The sequence below is a fragment of the Lepidochelys kempii genome, chromosome 3 (genome assembly GCF_965140265.1).
Source record: "Lepidochelys kempii isolate rLepKem1 chromosome 3, rLepKem1.hap2, whole genome shotgun sequence".
In the NCBI taxonomy this organism is placed as follows: Eukaryota; Metazoa; Chordata; order Testudines; family Cheloniidae; genus Lepidochelys; species Lepidochelys kempii.
Genome location: NC_133258.1, coordinates 108,521,136 through 108,540,398, shown reverse-complemented (window position 1 = coordinate 108,540,398; position 19,263 = coordinate 108,521,136). Strand labels below are relative to the sequence as shown.

Genomic DNA, 19,263 nt, shown 5'->3' with positions numbered 1-19,263 from the left:
TACCAATAGGATCACTCTTCTGTAACCATCTGGCCTGACCCTGTCACAGGTGAAACAAGTACTCCTGTTCTTCTCACTGCAGTGAATGGAGCTCTGACAATTTACAGCAATTGAAGATCTACCCGTCAGTTTTTCTGACAATTTAATTCTTGGCCTCTCTGCTGAGACTGCCAAGAGAGTTCCCAGTTAAGTTTCCCTATGTCCTGCCCTTCTCCTTTATAGACCCAATTCTGTGAAATGCTTTTCAACATGAATTGAGGGCACTCAGCACCACCCAGAGTTGGGACCATCGTTTGATTCATTAGACTGAAATACTACAGCCAGCTCAAAGCCTGCCCAAACCAGGCCTGAGATATGGTAAGCAGGATTCACTGTCAAATATCAACCATCAGCTACTCAGTAGAAAGGGTCAACAAATATGTTATGCTTTGTTCCTTAATATCATCCATGCCAATGTAAGTTAGGAAGAGACACCTCATTATAAGGAAAAATCCACTCCAGACATTTACCTGGTGTTCGCCCACTACTGTTATTAAAATTATTGTCATCAGTAGTGTGAAAGTATGAAATGAAGGTTAGAGAAAATGTTATTTATGCTAAGGAATCTGATCCCACCTCTCTAAATTATTTTTCTTGCTGTCCTCATATTTTGTCCTTGGCCTACTGTACATCATATCCTATATTTGGGTCCAGGAAGGATGAAGGCGATTAAAATAGAGACCTTTTTATTGGTAGTATAAACGCACACATACACACAGCCCCAATCAAAACTTTCCTTTACAACCAGAGGGAAACCTTCTGAGATTCCTCAGAAAATAGGTTTAATTTTTTATTGAGACAAGCTGTAGTACTGTTTTGGAGAGAATGCAAATTGAAAATTATTAGACAGTTTTGCACACCAGTCCTTTTTTTTTTTTTAAAGCATAATTCTGAAGATGCCAGGGGGAATTCTGAATGCAGGGAACCATCTTCATATTTTTTGGAATGTCACAAGTGGACAGTCCAAATTCTAGTCCACTGTAACAAAACCAAAGCAAGAGTTCTTCAAGCAACTTATGCCCTTCTCCCTTTCCAAATTCCTACTATTTTGGTAGTAAGGACATTTCCTGTTTTACAGAAATTGAGTAAGGACAGAAATCATGTTTAGAATCAAACAGCCCCAGTCTTGCAAGTTGATCCACATACACAGACGTATTGCATTCAGAGGGAACCCCACTAAAGTCACAGTACCGTGAATTGGGCTGCAGGATCAGGCCTTTGTAACTACACTAATAGACTTTTTAATTACTACTTTTTAAAAATTAACGGTAAATAGATTTGTGCACAATACAAATATCTTGTACAAGGGAGGGTTTTAGATATGCAAGATAAGGGAACACCGCTGAACTTAGGCAATATTAGTTACAGTATACATTGAAGAGCCATACTCTTGTATAAGGTATATTAATGATTTGTTTTCAATCACTTCATCCCACTTGGTCCATTTTTCCTTCACTAGTTTACCTGTTAACATATGTGTTATAAGTCTTTCAATTTCTCTTATTCTTGTTAAGCATATTTCTGTGCTCTATAGTGAGTTTTTATTTCTGCGACCAAAGAAATCAGGTACAACTACTGTGCTCTTATTTTCCTCTTTAGTCTATTGCATTCTGTTAATTTTTAATGCCAAGGTTAATTGAGGAGTAAAAACCACAACATCCATGTGTGAAAGGATATGAGGGATGTTTATAGTTGCGAGAAGTCAGAAAATTGACGGGGGGGTGGGAATACCCTCATCACTCATAATTGGATATAATTGATTAAAAAGGACTGTCTCATTCATACCCACAAATGAAACAACTCCAACCTCCCCGAGGTTCTAAATTTAACAGAAATTAAAAAAAAATTCCTGAAATTTTTATCTCAAGTTAAATGAAAAATCAAAGTGCTGACATGATACATTTTAGAACAGACCTATCATTCCAAATGATAAATTAGTTAGTAGATTACACAGAACTCTGTAGCTTCTCCATTCCTCCCCAAACTATAGCCTTCTGGCAGGCGTACCACCAATATATTCCCTCAGAGGCATGGGTTACAACCAACACTCTCGTCCCTTGTGAAGAGTGACATCTGTAACTGGTATTTTAGCTGGGAAATCATCTGCTATTGTCTCAATTCTGCTGGCACAGCAGGTGAAAATCAGGAGCAGCTTTGCCTCTAGGTCGGCATACTCCCTCAGCAGGCCAGTGTTTGCACGACCAGTGACTGCAAGGACGGCAGGTTTAAATTCTGGCTAATGTTCCATGGGAGCCTCCTGGCCAGGGGCTCACTGGGAGATTTGATCAATCAATGCACCCCTTGGGGCTCCTGGCCACACCTCTTCCCTAGTCAGAGGCTGTGCTGCTCCCTGGAGAAGTGGGGTGTGCAGGCTCTTGGCACCAGCCCTCCCGATCATCTCTTCCCGGCAGATTTTCTGCTGAGAGCGGCCCTATGCTCAAGTTGGTTGAAGCCAGCATATCCCAGAGCTAAATTAAGCCCGATGTCTTGCAGATGGAGAGTACACAAACAGAAATTAAGGAGTTCATTTTACATAAACAATAGAAACATACAAAGCAAGAGAATGTACAGTGTGTAGATTTTTGATGTGTCAAGCTTCATCCCTTTTGCATGGTACAGAACAAACTACCCTGCGAAGGACCGGAAAATAAATCAGACGTCACTTCTGTAGAAACACAAAAACTTCTGAGAGAGTAGTATGTCTATGCACACGGATAGATACGGGCTAATGTCTATAAATAGCTCCAACCTGGCAGCACTGGAGCAGCAACAGAAGCTAGACTGTGGCAACAGCCGGCTTTGCTATGGGACTCTTAATCTTAATGCCATCCTGCTTCTTGTCCTCGGAAATGCACTGAAAATGGGTCTGGCTCATCAAAGCTTTAACATTCTTTTCAACATGGTTTCATCGGGCAATCCTAGTAATTTTTCAGTGTCATATTTAAATATTGCATTATTTGGTCTTTATTTCAAGCCAATGCAGCAACCTATCAATACCCAGATTTCACTGTAAACACACAAATGTCAAGTAACAGTATTTTTAAATGCAGTTTATATACATGTTCAATTAAATGCTGTTAGGCATGCAAAGTGTGCTATGTTATGCTATGGAACAGTGTAGAAACAGTATAAAGAAACCTTATATTGAAAGAAATCAGATCACACAATCCCATAGAAACAAAACACCCATCCACTCTCTTTGGGTGCTATTTCCTTGTTATTTTAAATTGATTTACATTGGTTATGCATTCAGGATTAATTTAACCCCGTCCCACTAAAACAAACAAATCAACCTAAATCCTGAATATATGGGCTTCAGCATTCTTGTAAAGTTGAATGCATTAATATTTGCAAAGCACTTTGAGATATTCTGAAGTGGAAATATTTATTATTATTATCTTTATTAGCTAAGCTAGCGTGCAGTTGAAAAATCTGGTGCAGTTAATTGTTTGCTTTTCATTAATCTGGCAAAAAAACAGGCCAGGTCCTCAGGTGCACCTCACCTATGCTCAGCATGATAGGGTGGGATGGAGGGTGAGAGAGCAAGGAGCAAAGGGCTTAGGTAACTTTATACCACCTTTCCATCCCACTGATTGTGGGGGCAGATGGGAGAGAATTTGTTCTCTAGCACAAATTAGAGTAGGAGTACTTGTGGCACCTTAGAGACTAACCAATTTATTTGAGCATGAGCTTTCGTGAGCTACAGCTCACTTCATCGGATGCATACTGTGGAAACTGCAGCAGACTTTATATACACACAGAGAATATGAAACAATACCTCCTCCCACCCCACTGTCCTGCTGGTAATAGCTTATCTAAAGTGATCATCAAGTTGGGCCATTTCCAGCACAAATCCAGGTTTTCTCGCCCTCCACCCCCCCGACACAAATTCACTCTCCTGCTGGTGATAGCCCATCCAAAGTGACAACTCTCCACACAATGTGCATGACAATCAAGTTGGGCCATTTCCTGCACAAATCCAGGTTCTCTCACCCCCCACCCCCCTCCCAAAAACCACACACACAAACTCACTATCCCGCTGGCAATAGCTCATCCAAAGTGACCACTCTCCCCACAATGCGCATGATAATCAAGGTGGGCCACCCCCAGCACAAATCCAGGCCTTCTCACCACCACCCCCACCTCCATACACACACAAACTCACTTTCCTGCTGGCAATAGCTCATCCAAAGTGACCACTCTCAAAGTTTAAATCCAAGTTAAACCAGAACATCCGGGGGATGACATCTTGGGAGACAGGCCAGTCCTTGCCTACAGACAGCCCCGCAACCTGAAGCAAATACTCACCAACAACCACATACCACACAACAGAACCACTAACCCAGGAACTTATCCTTGCAACAAACCCCGTTGCCAACTGTGTCCACATATCTATTCAGGGGACACCATCACAGGGCCTAATAACATCAGCCACACTATCAGAGGCTCGTTCACCTGCACATCCACCAATGTGATATATGCCATTGTGTGCCAGCAATGCCCCTCTGCCATTTACATTGGTCAAACTGGACAGTCTCTACGTAAAAGAATAAATGGACACAAATCAGATGTCAAGAATTATAACATTCATAAACCAGTCGGAGAACACTTCAATCTCTCTGGTCACGCAATCACAGACATGAAGGTCGCTATCTTAAAACAAAAAAACTTCAAATCCAGACTCCAGCGAGAAACTGCTGAATTGGAATTCATTTGCAAATTGGATACTATTAATTTAGGCTTAAATAGAGACTGGGAGTGGCTAAGTCATTATGCAAGGTAGCCTATTTCCCCTTGTTTTTTCCTACACACCCCCCGGGATGTTCTGGTTTAACTTGGATTTAAACTTTGAGAGTGGTCAGTTTGGATGAGCTATTGCCAGCAGGAAAGTGAGTTTGTGTGTGTACGGAGGTGGGGGGGTGAGAAGGCCTGGATTTGTGCTGGGGGTGGCCCACCTTGATTATCATGCGCATTGTGGGGAGAGTGGTCACTTTGGATGAGCTATTGCCAGCGGGATAGTGAGTTTGTGTGTGTGGTTTTTGGGAGGGGGGTGGGGGGGTGAGAGAACCTGGATTTGTGCAGGAAATGGCCCAACTTGATTGTCATGCACATTGTGTGGAGAGTTGTCACTTTGGATGGGCTATCACCAGCAGGAGAGTGAATTTGTGTGGGGGGGTGGAGGGCGAGAAAACCTGGATTTGTGCTGGAAATGGCCCAACTTGATGATCACTTTAGATAAGCTATTACCAGCAGGACAGTGGGGTGGGAGGAGGTATTGTTTCATATTCTCTGTGTGTATATAAAGTCTGCTGCAGTTTCCACGGTATGCATCCGATGAAGTGAGCTGTAGCTCACGAAAGCTCATGCTCAAATAAATTGGTTTGTCTCTAAGGTGCCACAAGTACTCCTTTTCTTTTTGCGAATACAGACTAACACGGCTGTTACTCTGACACAAATTAGAGTAACTTTAAGGGTGTTATAGTTTATATTGGCAGTAACTGCCCTATAGATTCCAATTTATTGGTCCAGGACTGCATTCCAGTCACACACCCCAAATGCCAGTGGGCCCCTATGCTGGGCTGAAATGGGGCAGGAACTGGTGATCCTATCCTGGGATTTCCCTACATCAGCAGAGTCGCCAGCTATCTATGTAAGTCAGTTATCCCTCCAGTCTGTGGTACCAGACTGGCAGTAAAAGGATTGAGCAGGGATCTAGATCTGGCTAATTATTTTCATTGAGATTCACCAGTAGTGCAAGTTTTCAGAGCACTAGTTGGATGCAGGAAGCAGAGAGAAAGGGCACTCTGACCACAAGATCAGCTACGCCCACCGGTGTAAATCAGAGACCATTTTTTTTAATGCCAAACAATATTAAGTAGTCTCTTCTTTTATTGTGAAAAGTTCTAGAGTAATATCACTTGAAACTTGTAGGATTCTCTTTTCCCTCTGTTACGATACAGCATTTACGGGATCTATAATATATAGGTGGTATGTTCTGTATATAATCCAGTTTGATATAAACAGCTTTCAGGTTCACTGAGAGATGCTCTTCTCTACACAGTAATACCCGCTAAGAGGCTGTATTGTATTATGTTACTTGGTAATGGTATTTCCAGAAAAAAATGAATTACACATTAATAAAGCAATGAAAGTATGCAGGTAACCATGGCTACTGTTGTGGACTCAATAACATCTCTTATACAGCTGTTAACATTTGTATTATTGCCAATTAAGCTGCAGAGATCAGATTTGAAAAAGGGCTAGCAAACAGTAATTTCTCATCTGAAGGAAGTAAATGCAGGCTTCTACATCAGATTACATTATATTTTGTCTTCTAAACAGGCACATCCTTCTTCCAACGTTCAAATTAATACTGAGAAGTAATGAAAATATAACCCCTCCATGGCCATCAGTTACACAACTTGTGTGTCAGTAACATGTTTCACCCATGCTACCTTTTATTTAAGTTATCTAAATTATACTTCCTGTTCTGATGTCCCACACAAACTATGTATCTAACTGGACTTCCACAAAGCCTCTTGAAGTGTCTCTTGAATACATGCAAGAGGCTTCTCAGTCCCTTTAAAAATGTGCAACCAAAAAGTGTTTCTGTAACTGATCATAACAGCTGCCCCTTCCTCTTGGTGCCTCAACCAGACGTCCTGGTCACCAAAAAGTGTTACTGCAAAGAAAGTCTGAAGGAGCTGGGAAGAGGAAGAGGCAGCACTTTCCCCTGGGACAGTGTTTGCATTTTCAAAGTGTTCCTTCTCACATCACCTTTCTGTTTATGGGTCAGATTTTCTCCTCCCATCGCCCAAATAATCATAGAGGAGAGGGCATCCCTGGGGAATTTACCCCTGGTAAAAAAAAATGTACAAAATAAAATTGTGCACTTGAGATATTTTGGAAGTAGCTGCCAAACAAGTTGAAAGAGCATCTAGAGGGCTATGTTAGGAACCCGAGAATCAGTGCACCTTGAACCAGCTTCCAGTAACACCACTAAAATTAAGATAATGAAAAATGACAACTGTAAGCAGGGTGAAGAAGAACCTGGAGCAACTGCCCCAAAATCTCCCTCCACAAGATTGCACCCCCCCCACCCCCCAGAGATTGAGTCACTTTGTTCTCCGAACAGAATTACCAAAATCTCTCCAAGTTTGAATCACATATGAATCTCTATCCTGTATGAGTTTGTGTTCCATGCCTGCTTTGGAGAGGAAGAAAGATTTCTTCATTAAGGCACTAGACTAGGACTGGATTTAATTCCAGCTCTGCCACAAACTCCCTGTGCCACCTCATGCAAGTCAATCTCTGTGCCTCAGTTCCCGATCTGTAAAACAGAGATAATAATGCTTCCTTTCTCCCACCCTTAATCTGTTCTGTCCATTTAGACTGTAAGGTCTTTGAGGCAGAGTGTACGTACAATGCCCAGCACAATGGGGCTCTGATCTGAGCTTCTGGCTGCCACTCTAATATAAATTAATCAATAGAAATAATAATATTGTTTTAAAAAGTGATGCTTGACTTTAGAGAGTTTTGGGTACTTATGACATTCTGGGATGCAATCCAGACCTGTGAGGGGTTGTGTCACCACTTGTCCTGCAACTTGGGGAGCCTCACTATGCTTTGCTGCTGTAGTTCCCAATGTGGGCACCTCACAAATAGCAAAGCAGCATGCAGGTCACACCCTGAGTGTCTGTGCATAGCTACAGCCCTGGTCCAGCAACTCTGACTCCAGCAGCCTGTCATCAAACACCAGCCACACTCTGGCTTCCAGCAGCCTTGGTCAGTACTTGGAGGGTGACCCCAAAACACCCCCCATCCTGGATTTCTCCCCCAAAAATGTGTGTTTTGTGCTGTCCAGCCCTCTCCTGGATAGTCCAGATATATCAGGTCCATTGCCCCTCTAAGGGGATCAACATACAACTGTCTGCTACCCAAATAGTGTTACCCAAACAATTCACAACGCTGGACTAGTTTTGATTAAAGAATAAAGCACATTTATTTACTCACAAAGAGATAGATTTTAAGTGAGTACAAGTAATGATGCATTAAAGTCAGAAATGGTTACAAGAAAAAGAAAGATAGAATGCTTTCTAAACTTAAGCTGGACTTGTGGTAAGGGACTTCACCTTGAACCATGCTCCCAGTAACACTGCTGACCAAACTCTCAGGCCAGGATCTACTCCCAAAGTCCAACAGCTGTTTCTCTTTGTCGTCTTAGGTGAAAAAAGAGATGGTTAGGGAGAGAGAACTTCAGGTGTTTTTGCCCCTCGCTCTCATAGTCCAGTCCCCCTTTGAGATGCATTTTCTTCTAGGTTACCCCTCAAAGTCAAGTTTATTCAAACAGTAAAGGAGGCAACATGGTGTCTAGTAGCGAAAGCGGTTCCATGCTGTTTCTTCTCACGTCTGTTTGCAAAAATGAAGATTTTTCTTGTCTCCTGTCTTCCCTCCCTCACTGTCTGAGGACCCTGTTTACAACTTATACGTAAACTGAAGTAAACCCACAATCCTTTAAGACCTGCTTGGCCAGTTCTGCCTAACTGGGGCTATGTGTGTTTGAACATGTGCCACCATCATCATTCAGGAGCAATTTATAACTTTACATATATTGCTAGATACATTTCACCATGATATTATTGACCAGAAAGTTATTAAGTTTTCAAATGAAACCTCACAAGGCATATTTGGTATGAAGATTATAACGATCGTGTGTAGAGTGTGAATATAGGGGTGCATTCCATCACAGTGCTGCTACCATGTGCTTTCTGGGGCACACTAGAGGCAGACAGAGAGCAGAGATCAAATAAAAAGACTCAAGAGCCCTGAGGAAATTCGTGATTGTGAATTCAGGGAGGCAGGTAACACAAAATGAAGATCATAGAGAAAACATATTCATGCTTTTTTAAGCTTTGCATAGGCAGGGAGGGTGGGAAGAAAAAAACCCACCTCTCTGCAAAGGATGACCCTGCATGATACACTTCACAGGAAATCAAATAAAACCAAAATTGTACATGATGGCCTAGAATAAAGTAGAGGGCAAATTTTCAATATACACTATGTAATTTAAACATTTCTCACTTCCCTTTTGAGCTTTCTCCTCAGCAATGTACAGGACATACGATTATCAGTCCCATGTTCTGTGGCTCTTCTCAGCTGACTACCATGATCACGTCTTTATTTCAATATTTGGTTTCCTCTTCATTGATTCCTCTCTGTCTTGTACTGTAAGCAACTTGCACCTTTATCACCTTTTCTCTTAACTTCTGACACACTCAGTTCTTCCTCCATCCCTCTTTCTTCTTCTGCTTCATCTGCAGTTCCTCTGCCTTCCATCTACTGAAATGTTCTCAACCTTATTTTCTGATCCAAGAATACACACATAAATATGCATATGTACATATATCTTTTTAAAAAGATTTTCAGCCAACATGAATTATCCATGTTTGCTAATGGAAATCTCAATAAAACTTTGTATTAAAGAAATTCTCAATATTACGTTTAAATAAAAGAAAATGGCTTACAGAAAATGATGTCATTTTCCTGTTCTTAATCTTATAAAGTGGCTTAAAAATATCTGTCATGTTCAGTTTCTTTTCTAACCAGTTTTATGGAGATACATACTTCACCCTTCCCATAAATAGTTCATAAAACTTTTCTACACTGCCTACTGTATTTGCAGAAGAAGCCACAAAAACATGTATGGCTGTGACTCAGCAGATTGGAACAGTGCATACAGGGTTTATGAAAAACTGGTAAAGTTCAAGATGATAAAATAAAACCCCAAAAGTCCTACTGACCAAATTAAATTCCTTCCTCGGAAAGTGAAGTTAAGGATGTAATTTGCATTTGAGTCCACCTCAGATAAGGGAGAAAAAACGGTTACTCACCTTCTTGTAACTGTTGTTCTTTGAGATGAGTTGTTCATATCCACTCCAATTAGGTGTGCACACTCTGCGTGCACAGTCATCGCAAAGTTTTTTCCTAGCAGCACCCACTCGGTTGGCTGTGGAGCCCCCTAGACTGGTGCCTTCATGGTGTTTAATATATGACCCTGCTGACCTGGCGCCGCCTCAGTTCCTTCTTGCGGTTACTCTGACAGAGGGGAAGGTGGGTGGGTTTGGAATGGACATGAGCAACACATCTCGAAGAACAACAGTTACAAGAAGGTGAGTAACTGTTTTTTCTTCTTCTTCGAGTGATTGCTCATATCAATTCCAATTAGGTGACCCCCAAGCCTTGGGGTCAGAGTTATGGAATCGCTGATTGGAGCACCGCTCTGCCGACAAGGCTCTGTCTAACCTTGACAAAGGGGAGAAGACCGGGCTCCATCCTGCCTGTTGATGTAAAACATGGCAGTGGTGTTGTCTGTCAGAACTGCTACACACTGACCTCGTAGTCAGGCCTGAAAGGTCTGGCATGCTAGTCGCACTGCCCTCAGCTTCTTGATATTGATATGGAGGGTGAGCTAGTCCTGCGACCAAAGGCCCTGCGTTTGGAGGTCTCCCAAATGTGTTCCCCATCCCAGAGTGTCCGTTACCAGGGACAAGGAGGGCTGACGACTCTTGAAGGGGACTCCTTCAGACACCTACCAAGGGTTGAGCCACTACTGAAGGGACTCGAGCACCTGCCCCGGCATCGTGATCACTGAATTCAGGCTGTCGCATCCCGGGCAATAGGCCGAAGCAAGCCATGCATATAGAGGCCTGAGCCTCAGTCTGGAACGCCAAGTCACATAAGTGCAGGCTGTCGTGTGACCGAGGAGTCCCAGGCATCCCCTTGCTGTGGTGGTCGGGTATTGCCTGAGGCCCTGAATGATGTCCGTCATGGTTTGGAAGTGGGACTCTGGGAAAAGCGTTCTTACTTGAACCAAGTCCAACACCGCCCCAATGAATTCTGTTCTTTGGGTCAGTAACAAGGTTGACTTGTTCAGGTTGAGGAGGAGACCCAGTCTCTCGAATGTGGATCTGACCAATTGGACTTGAGACTCCACCTGCCTCCAGTGCGGCCCCTGAGCAGCCAGTCGTCAAGGTATGGGTATACCTGCACCTATCTCCGACAGAGGAAAGCAGCCACGATGAACATGCACTTGGTGAACACTCGGGGGGCTGTTGAGAGGCCAAATGGAAGGACCGTAAATTTACAATGTTTGTGGTCGACCACAAACCGTAGGAATTGTCTGTGTGCAGGCCGAATAGCTATGTAAAAGTACACGTCTTTCATGTCGAGGGAGGAGTACCAGTCTCCCGGATCCAGAGAAGGGATAATTGTGCCCAGGGAGACCATGCAGAACTTCTACTTTATCATGAACTTGTTGAGTCCTCACAGGTCTAGAATGGGTCTGAGACCCCTGTTGGCCTTGGGGATCAGGAAATAGCGGGAATAGAATCCCTTGCCAGAGAAACCTCCTCCACCGCTCCCATGGTGAGGAGCGCCTGCACCTCCTGGATAAGGAGTTGCTCGTGAGAAGGGTCCCTGAAGACGGATGGGGAAGGAGGGTTGGAGGGAGGGTAGGAGCAGAACTGGAGAGAATATCCCACTTCTACCATAAGGAGAACCCAGCGGTCCGAAGTTATTTGGGGCCAAGCATGGCAGAAGTGGGACAGACGATTCAAGGATCTGGAATTGTGGCCGTTGTGCCGAACCTTCAAAAGGCCTGCTTTGAACCTGACGATGGTTTATTAGGGCCCTGGCCCTGCCCGGGCGGGGAGTGGGAAGGCTTGAGTCTGCCATTTCTGCCCCTTCTTCTCTAAAAGTCCTGCCTTGGCCAAGAAGGACAGGAACACTGCTGCTGAGGATTGAAATGTTTGCGTTGGGTTGCTGGGGTGTGCATACCCAAGGACTTCACGTGAGGCTGAAAGACTCAAGGGCTATGCAGCTGAGAGTCAGTCTGCTCCGCAAACAGACCTGCCCCATCAAACAGGTCCTGCGTGGTCTGTTGAACCTCGGGTGGGAGTTCCGAGGCCTGCAGCCATGAGCTACACCTCATGGCAATATTGGAGGACAAGGTGAGCGCCACTGAGTCTGCAGCATCCAGCGAGGCCTGTAAAGAGGTCAATGCCACCTCCTTGCCCTCCTCCACTATTGCTCCAAACTCCTCGCTGGACTCAGTTGGCACCAGCTCCTTAAACTTGAGCATCAAGTTCCAGGAGTTGAAGCTGTATCAACTCAGAATTGCCTCTGGTTGGCCATCCTGAGTTGTAACCCCCCGTGGAATACACTTGGCGTCCAAATAAATTTAGGCGTTTGGCATCCTTGGACTTAGGCACTGGGGCTTGTTGTCCCTGCCTCTCCTTTCATTTACTGCAGCCACCACCAATGAACAAGGCTGTGAGTGTGTGAAGAGGTATTCATACCCCTTAGATGGTACAAAATGCTTCCTTTCCACACCCTTCACGGTGGGAGGGATGGAGGCTGGGGTCTGCCAAATGGTCTTAACATTGGGCTGTACAGTCTTGATGAGGGATAGAACCATGTGTGACGGGCCTTCCGGGGCCAGGATGGTGACCATTGGATCCTCTGACTCTAGCACCTCCTCAGCCTGCAGGCCCATATTTCGCACCATCCTGAGAAGGAGGTCCTGGTGGGCATGGCTGTCTACGGGGGTGGTCCAGAGATGGAGGTGCCTGCAACAGCCTAGTCCATGGAGGATGATGAGGAGGCTAATGGGGGAACAGGGTCCTCCTGACCCTCTTAGTCTCCAGGGGCCTCCTGTCCTGCCTCTCTGTTGGGGCCAACCACACATGGATCAGGCTCAGGAGCTGGGGTTGGTTCCAGGGGAGGTAGTGTGACTGGTACCTCCTTGGCACCCCTCGGGATGGGGCGATTGGCTGATGCCTCTGGTAGCTGCGGTTCAGAGGCCACCGAATGGGCACCTTTGGATTGGGTGCCCTGGGCCTGGTGGTACACCCACAGGGTCCAAAATGGCCACTGCGCTGGCCATGGTCCTGCTGCAAAACGGGGATCAGCATGAGGATTGACATTGTGATTGGAAGCGCTGGCATGACCTGGAGCGGTGCTGTGTCTCTGACTGGTGCTGCGAGTGCGACCACTGCTGTGAGTGTGAGCGATGCCGGGACTCCGAGCGGTGCCGGGACTCCACTGGCACTGATGAGGGATGAAGCATCACTGGTTTGCCTCAAGACGTTGCTACGACGTTGTGGTACCGGAGGCTTGGCTCAAAGGACTGGGGACTGTGGTGCCATCATGGCAATGAGGTTCCTCACGGCCTCAAAGGTGTTCAGGGTGGATGGCAATTCCACCTCCTCAATGACCTGGCTCGGGGAGTCCAACGGCACTGGACTCGATGATCCCCCTTGCAGGACCGAGGTCAATGGTGCCAGCTCCAAAGTCTTCGGCCCTGGGTGCTCCTCTTTGGGACGCGCCCCACTGGCCAGCTCCAAAGGGGTGGGTCTTGGAATCATAGATCCACTCCTCCCCTGCTTCTGGTATTGCTTCTGCATTGGGGAATGGGACTGGTGCCGGATGAATCCTGACAATTTCAGTGCCGCTGCGGGGCTCTCCCTGAGTCCTTCCGTGGTGCTGCTTCTACCACTGCTGCCAGGTTGCTGCGCACCAATGAGCTCAGTGCTAAGTCTTGCTGTGCCGATGTAGGTTGCGGTCAAAGTGCTGCTTGAGGGGAAATTCTCCATAAGGAGCTGCCTGAGGTGAAATTCTCTCTCCTTTTTTGTTCTGGGGCAAAACCCTTTACAAATGCTGCACTTGTCCACTTGGTGTGCTTCCCCCAGACACTTTAAGCAAGTGTCGTGGGGGTTGCCCGTTGGCCTGGGCTTGTTGCAGGCCTTGCAGGGTTTGAACCCTTGGAACTTAGGCATACCCCAAGTCCCAGTGGGGAATGAGGTCGACGTGAAGTGGAATACCTCCCCTCCCAACAGCTATCTGCTGTAACAACCAAAAACACTAAAACTAAACTTAACGAGGCTAGGAATAACTGTAAACAAAACTAAACTGAAAATGAGGGAAAACGAGGAGAGCTTGCTAAGCAAGTCACTGCAGTTCCAACGACTGTCACTGGCAGCAAGAAGGAACTGAGGAGGCACCGGGTCGGCAGAGTCATATATTGAGCGCCATGAAGGCGCCACTCTAGGGGGCTCCACAGACGACCTGACGGGTGCTGCTAGGGGAAAAACTTTCTGATGACAGTGCATGTGGCACAAACACACCTAATTGGAATCCATATGAGCAATCACTCGAAGAAGAACTCCCATTCTGCACTCATCCTAGCCTGCTGCCATAGTGCACATGGACCAGGTCAATCGGAAGCATTTTTTGAGATATTGGCAATGCTAACCTTAGTATAAAATCCATGGATAATTTTATCATTTTAAACATAGGTCATGTATACCCTACACGGAACTGGATCACACCATTAGTTCATCAGTTCTGGTATCCTGCCACAATCCGTGACAAATATTTGACACACCTTGTTACAAAAATAACAGTACTTTTGACTTTTATATTAGGTTTCATCTGAGGGTGTTACAGACATTAATTAAGACTCACAGCACCCCATTATGTAGGTATGACAGTATTATTATCTCCATTTCACAGGCAGGCAAGCTAAGACAAAAAAGTTTTAAGGGTTTGATCCTGCAAAACGCTGAGCATTCTCAACTCCCACTGACTTCAATGGGAGTTCAGGGTGCTAGCACATAGCAGGTTCAAGCCCAGTAAGACTTTTCCAAGATCACCAAGTGATTCAGTGGCAGAGTCAAGAACAGATCCAAGGCTTCCTGGAGCTCAGTCCTGTCCTTTAATAGCTACATCATGCTTTTTCATACTTGGGAGCAAAGTGAAAATAAAAGACCACCATAATGCTCCCAGACAGTTGTGCTATGCTGTATATGGATATGGGCATTTGCTTCCTTCCCTACAGAAAGGAGTCTTGCAGGGAGCCTTTGTGCTGTTGGAGGGGACGGTTTTGAAACAGATTTTGCACCACCAGCATTCAATTCTTCTCCCTTCTCTAGTCAGGCTGTATCCTTGCTCCCTATGCTAGCTGGGCTGCTAGCTCTGTGGATTTAAATAATATTAATTAAAACTCATTGCATCATTTGTTCTGAACAAAAATACAAGTGATATAATAAGTAGTAGTTGTAACAAGAATAGGATAAGGCAGTTTCTGGTCTGCTTTTTGCCATTTTTCTTATTTCCTCACTCATTTCATTGCACCAGGGAGCTAAGATGGTCATTCTAAAAGACAGGCACACAGCATCCGCCAAAGCCATTCCTAATACCACTTTTTGAGCTGTCCAGAAGGTGGTGTTGGCACCTTTCTCTCCCTTGTGCTGATCCCCCCCCCCCCCCACTATAGGATACTAGAAATGCAAATGGAATTTATTACTTATATCTTACAGGGTGTGATTGGGTTATGGGGGGCAAATGGAGCTCCTGGCCAAAGATAGGTCACAGCTGATGCTCACAGTCACCGTAGGCAAGACTACGTCTCAAGGTCACTCCCGAATCCTTGATTTCTGCAGATCAGCAGGTATGCAGCATTACTGCTGTGGCACTAGTTCCATGCATTAATCATTTGGCTAGAGTGTTTTTCTGCAGAAATGCTGCCTGTTTTCAAGTACAACTGAAAAGAGAGTAATTAGAAAACTAAAAAGGCAAAAAAGAGAACTTTTAAAAAGTGATTATTTATTACAAAGACAATGGCAGAAAATGATTTCTGATATTGCTTCTGTGTGAAATAATGGCTCGCTCCAGCAATGATAAATAGGTAAAAATCTGGTCACTGAGTTGGTGCATATGTCTTCAATTGAAGGAAATACTGTCTGCCAAACTTAAACCAAGCAGATCATAGGTCTGTGGAAAAAACCACCACCACCACCACAACCCTAACGGGGTGGAATCTAGTTGCTATAGCAGCAAATTAAACAAATACATGAGATACCATGGAATGCTGCAAAATATTTGTGGTCTGATTTTGTCATATTTGCCACATGTGTGAATACTGGCAGTCAGGTTTTAGCTTACTAAGCAGGGTTCAATACAGTGAGTACAATAGAGCACAACTATACTTTTATAACATGGATACATTTATTCTTACCTGATTACATGCTAATGGATGTCAGCTGCTGGTCTCTAGCATACACAACACTGCATTTTGCTAAGAGTGCAAAAAAGTTACCGTAAAAATATCTTGTCCGCTAGCTATACAAAAGTATACCTGAAATACTATTAACTGAATGTATACAACATTCACTACTTTTCTATAAGGATATTTCTACCTTTTCCTGTGCTTGTATGGACTGGTAAAAGTACAAGCACAACCAAAGTGATTTGCTTATGGGGTGCTTTTAGAATACTTTCTCTATCAGCTATTAAACTCTCAAATAATCACTTCTGCTCCAATTATTTTACAAACTCATTAAAGCAGGCTGTTGTACATTACACACAGTATATGCCATTTCCTCTCCAACCCAAGAAAAACTGCATATAAATTTTCCATTGCAATATACTGTATTGTTCCTCTTGTGGATGAAAGGCACTATCTGAATATAAGCTATTATTAGTCATAATAGTGTATCATTTTCAATTTTGATCCTATTGTCTGCTTATATTCTCTGGAAAAGGAGAAATACTTGAAATATGAATATAAAAGGGTCCTAGAAATCTCTGATGTCAGAGGACCCAGAGAATAAGTTTGTTATTTTAGCTGAGGAGGGAGAACAGATCCATATCCATATGTACATACAGGATGGTATAATCATTTTACCTTTATACAGTATTTTATATTTATTTCCTGAGAATCACAACAAGATAAAATATGAACTAGCATCACAAAAATGCACCTGTTAAGAAAACTACTATACAGTTTAATCATTACAAAAGAATTGCTCATGATCACAAAAGATCATGTAGTCAGCGATGTAAATTGTGTTTTAAATAAACATTAAAAAAATTAAAATCAACATTCCCAAGCCTTCTGCATTTGACCATGTATGATCAGAATTATGGAAGTGAACTATTAGATTGTAAACCAGTTTCTATCCTGTCCTGTGGTAGTACTGGTTTTATCGCAACCAAATTTTAGGGCCAAATCCCTGGTTCCAGACAAGCTGTGCTCAGCATATAACGCAAAGAGGGAGGGAGTTTCTAACCCTGTGGCTTTTCACTGGTCACTTGTGCGTATGATCATGCTTGTGAAAATGTCGGCATGTGCAATTTTCTGAAAACATGGCTTTCAATATTTTAAAAAACAGCAAAGTCAACAACATACATCTGAATGTTAAACCAATATTAAAGCAGAAAGATTACAAATTCTGAAACTAGACTTCCTTATCACTGGTGTCACAAAGTGAGTCACTTTCCATCATAATAGTGACCTCTAGCAAGCAGCTTATTTGACTATTTCAATGTGCAGCACAAACCATGTGTTTTAGCCAATATGCACAAATAGATCTTACTCTAAACTGGTTTCTTTTAAGAAGACATGATATTCTGAGGGTTAGCTAGGGAGCTGAGATAATGTATCACACTGCTAATTAAAGGACAAAAAGAAACGGATACACAGAGATACTGACACCAGTCTACCGATACCACACAGATATAGTTTATGCAGAAACAGATCTTTGTATTAACATTAAGATAAATGTTACCAATACTTGAAATTCAGGGGGGAAAACTGACTTGTCACCATGCAAATATTAAATACATATGCCCTGTTAATATATTTACATGTCCAACAGTAACAGCAGCAAGTTGGCTTAAGTCTCACTAGCAGCATCATTACACCATCAACTTCCTCCCCCATCCCTGTAATTAACAGAACTGTGGGATGTTTCCCAGAGGGCATGCAATGCAAAGTAAGACACATGAATGAAACATTTTCCTTTCCCTCTTCTTTCCTTTTTTTCTTCTATAGTTCTCTCCCCGCTCTCAGTTCTTCTTTGACCATTTTGTCTCTCTTCCTGTTGTCTACACTGTTTTCTGCTCCCATTTTCATTCCCTCTCCTTGTCTTTCATTTATTTATTTTTTGTCACACGCTGGAGCAACATCTGCTTTTTGTTTTGTGATCTGTCCCTGTTCCCCTGATCAGATTCACCTCCCCTGCCTGTCTTTCCATCACAGTCAGCTATTCCTCCCTGACATCTCTCTCATTCTATTCTCTTTGCTTCTCTCTTCCTTTCTTTCCCTTGGTGTTCACATTTCTTACCTTCATCCCTATTTTCTGCCAGAATATGAGTTAGGTTCCCGTGTGGGCAGTGATAGGTGGCTTGACAAAAACGATTTGACTTGGGGACAAAAACGATCTTAATATGCAAAAAGAAAAGGAGTACTTGTGGCACCTTAGAGACTAACAAATTTATTTGTTAGTCTCTAAGGTGCCACAAGTACTCCTTTTCTTTTTGCGGATACAGACTAACACGGCTGCTACTCTGAAACCTAACTTAATATGGCTTTTAACTTGTAAGAATACTTCTTTTCAGTAGGGATCAGATCTAGGAACATTCAACTGATATTAAGTAATCAAATGCATTTTATGAGAGATTATGACATTCCAGGGTGCAATCCAGACCAGTGAGGCAGTGTGTCACCCTTGCAGTGCAACCTGGGGTGCCTCACAATGCTTTGCTGCTGTAGTTGCCAATCTGGGCTTCTCACAAACAGCCGAACAGCATGCAGGTCAGACCTTGAGTGTCTGTGTATAGCTGTTGCCTGCCAGCATACATACTCCAGTCACACTCTGGCTTTCACCAGCCTTGGTTACCACTTTCAGGGTGACCCGAACACAGTCCCAGTCCCAAATTTTCCCAAAATATGTGTTCTGCAGTGTCCTGGACAGTTCAGAGATTTTAGGTCCATTGCCCCTCTAAGGGAATCAATATTCACCAGTCTGCTACTGTAAATGGAGTTACCATTTGGGGGTTGGACTAGATGACCTCCTGAGGTCCCTTCCAACCCTGATAGTCTATGATTTTATACCCCAAAGCCCAGTTGAACCAAAACACTGGATTCGTTTTGATTAAAGAATAAAACTAGTTTATTTAATTACAAGGAGATAGGTTTTAAGTGAGTACTAGTATAAGGCATTAAAGTCAGAAATGATTACAAGAGAAATAAAGATAAAATGCTTCCTAGTACTAAAACATAACTAACTAGACTTGGTTCAAAGTGAAGTCCCTTACTACATGTTCCCAGTAACATTGCTGACCAAATTCCCAGGTCAGGATCTGCTTCCAAAATCTAACGGG

The 19,263-nt window shown here is 43.7% G+C and overlaps 1 protein-coding gene across 5 annotated transcripts in view; it reads right to left on the bottom strand.

The window, feature by feature from the left end:
• AIG1 (androgen induced 1) overlaps positions 1-19,263 on the bottom strand; it is a 196,153-nt gene that overhangs the window by 101,096 nt on the left and 75,794 nt on the right. The window contains exon 5 of one of the 5 annotated variants that reach the window (XR_012158066.1): positions 8,028-9,402. The exons of 3 other annotated variants lie outside the window; for them this stretch is intronic. Coding sequence is in view for 1 of the 2 variants with exons in the window: in XM_073337496.1 (XP_073193597.1) it covers positions 9,376-9,402 (27 nt within the window). In the remaining variant the exon portion in view is untranslated. Of the gene's footprint in view, positions 1-8,027; positions 9,403-19,263 lie in introns of those variants that run through there. One more of the 5 variants, XM_073337496.1, reaches the window with a different exon arrangement.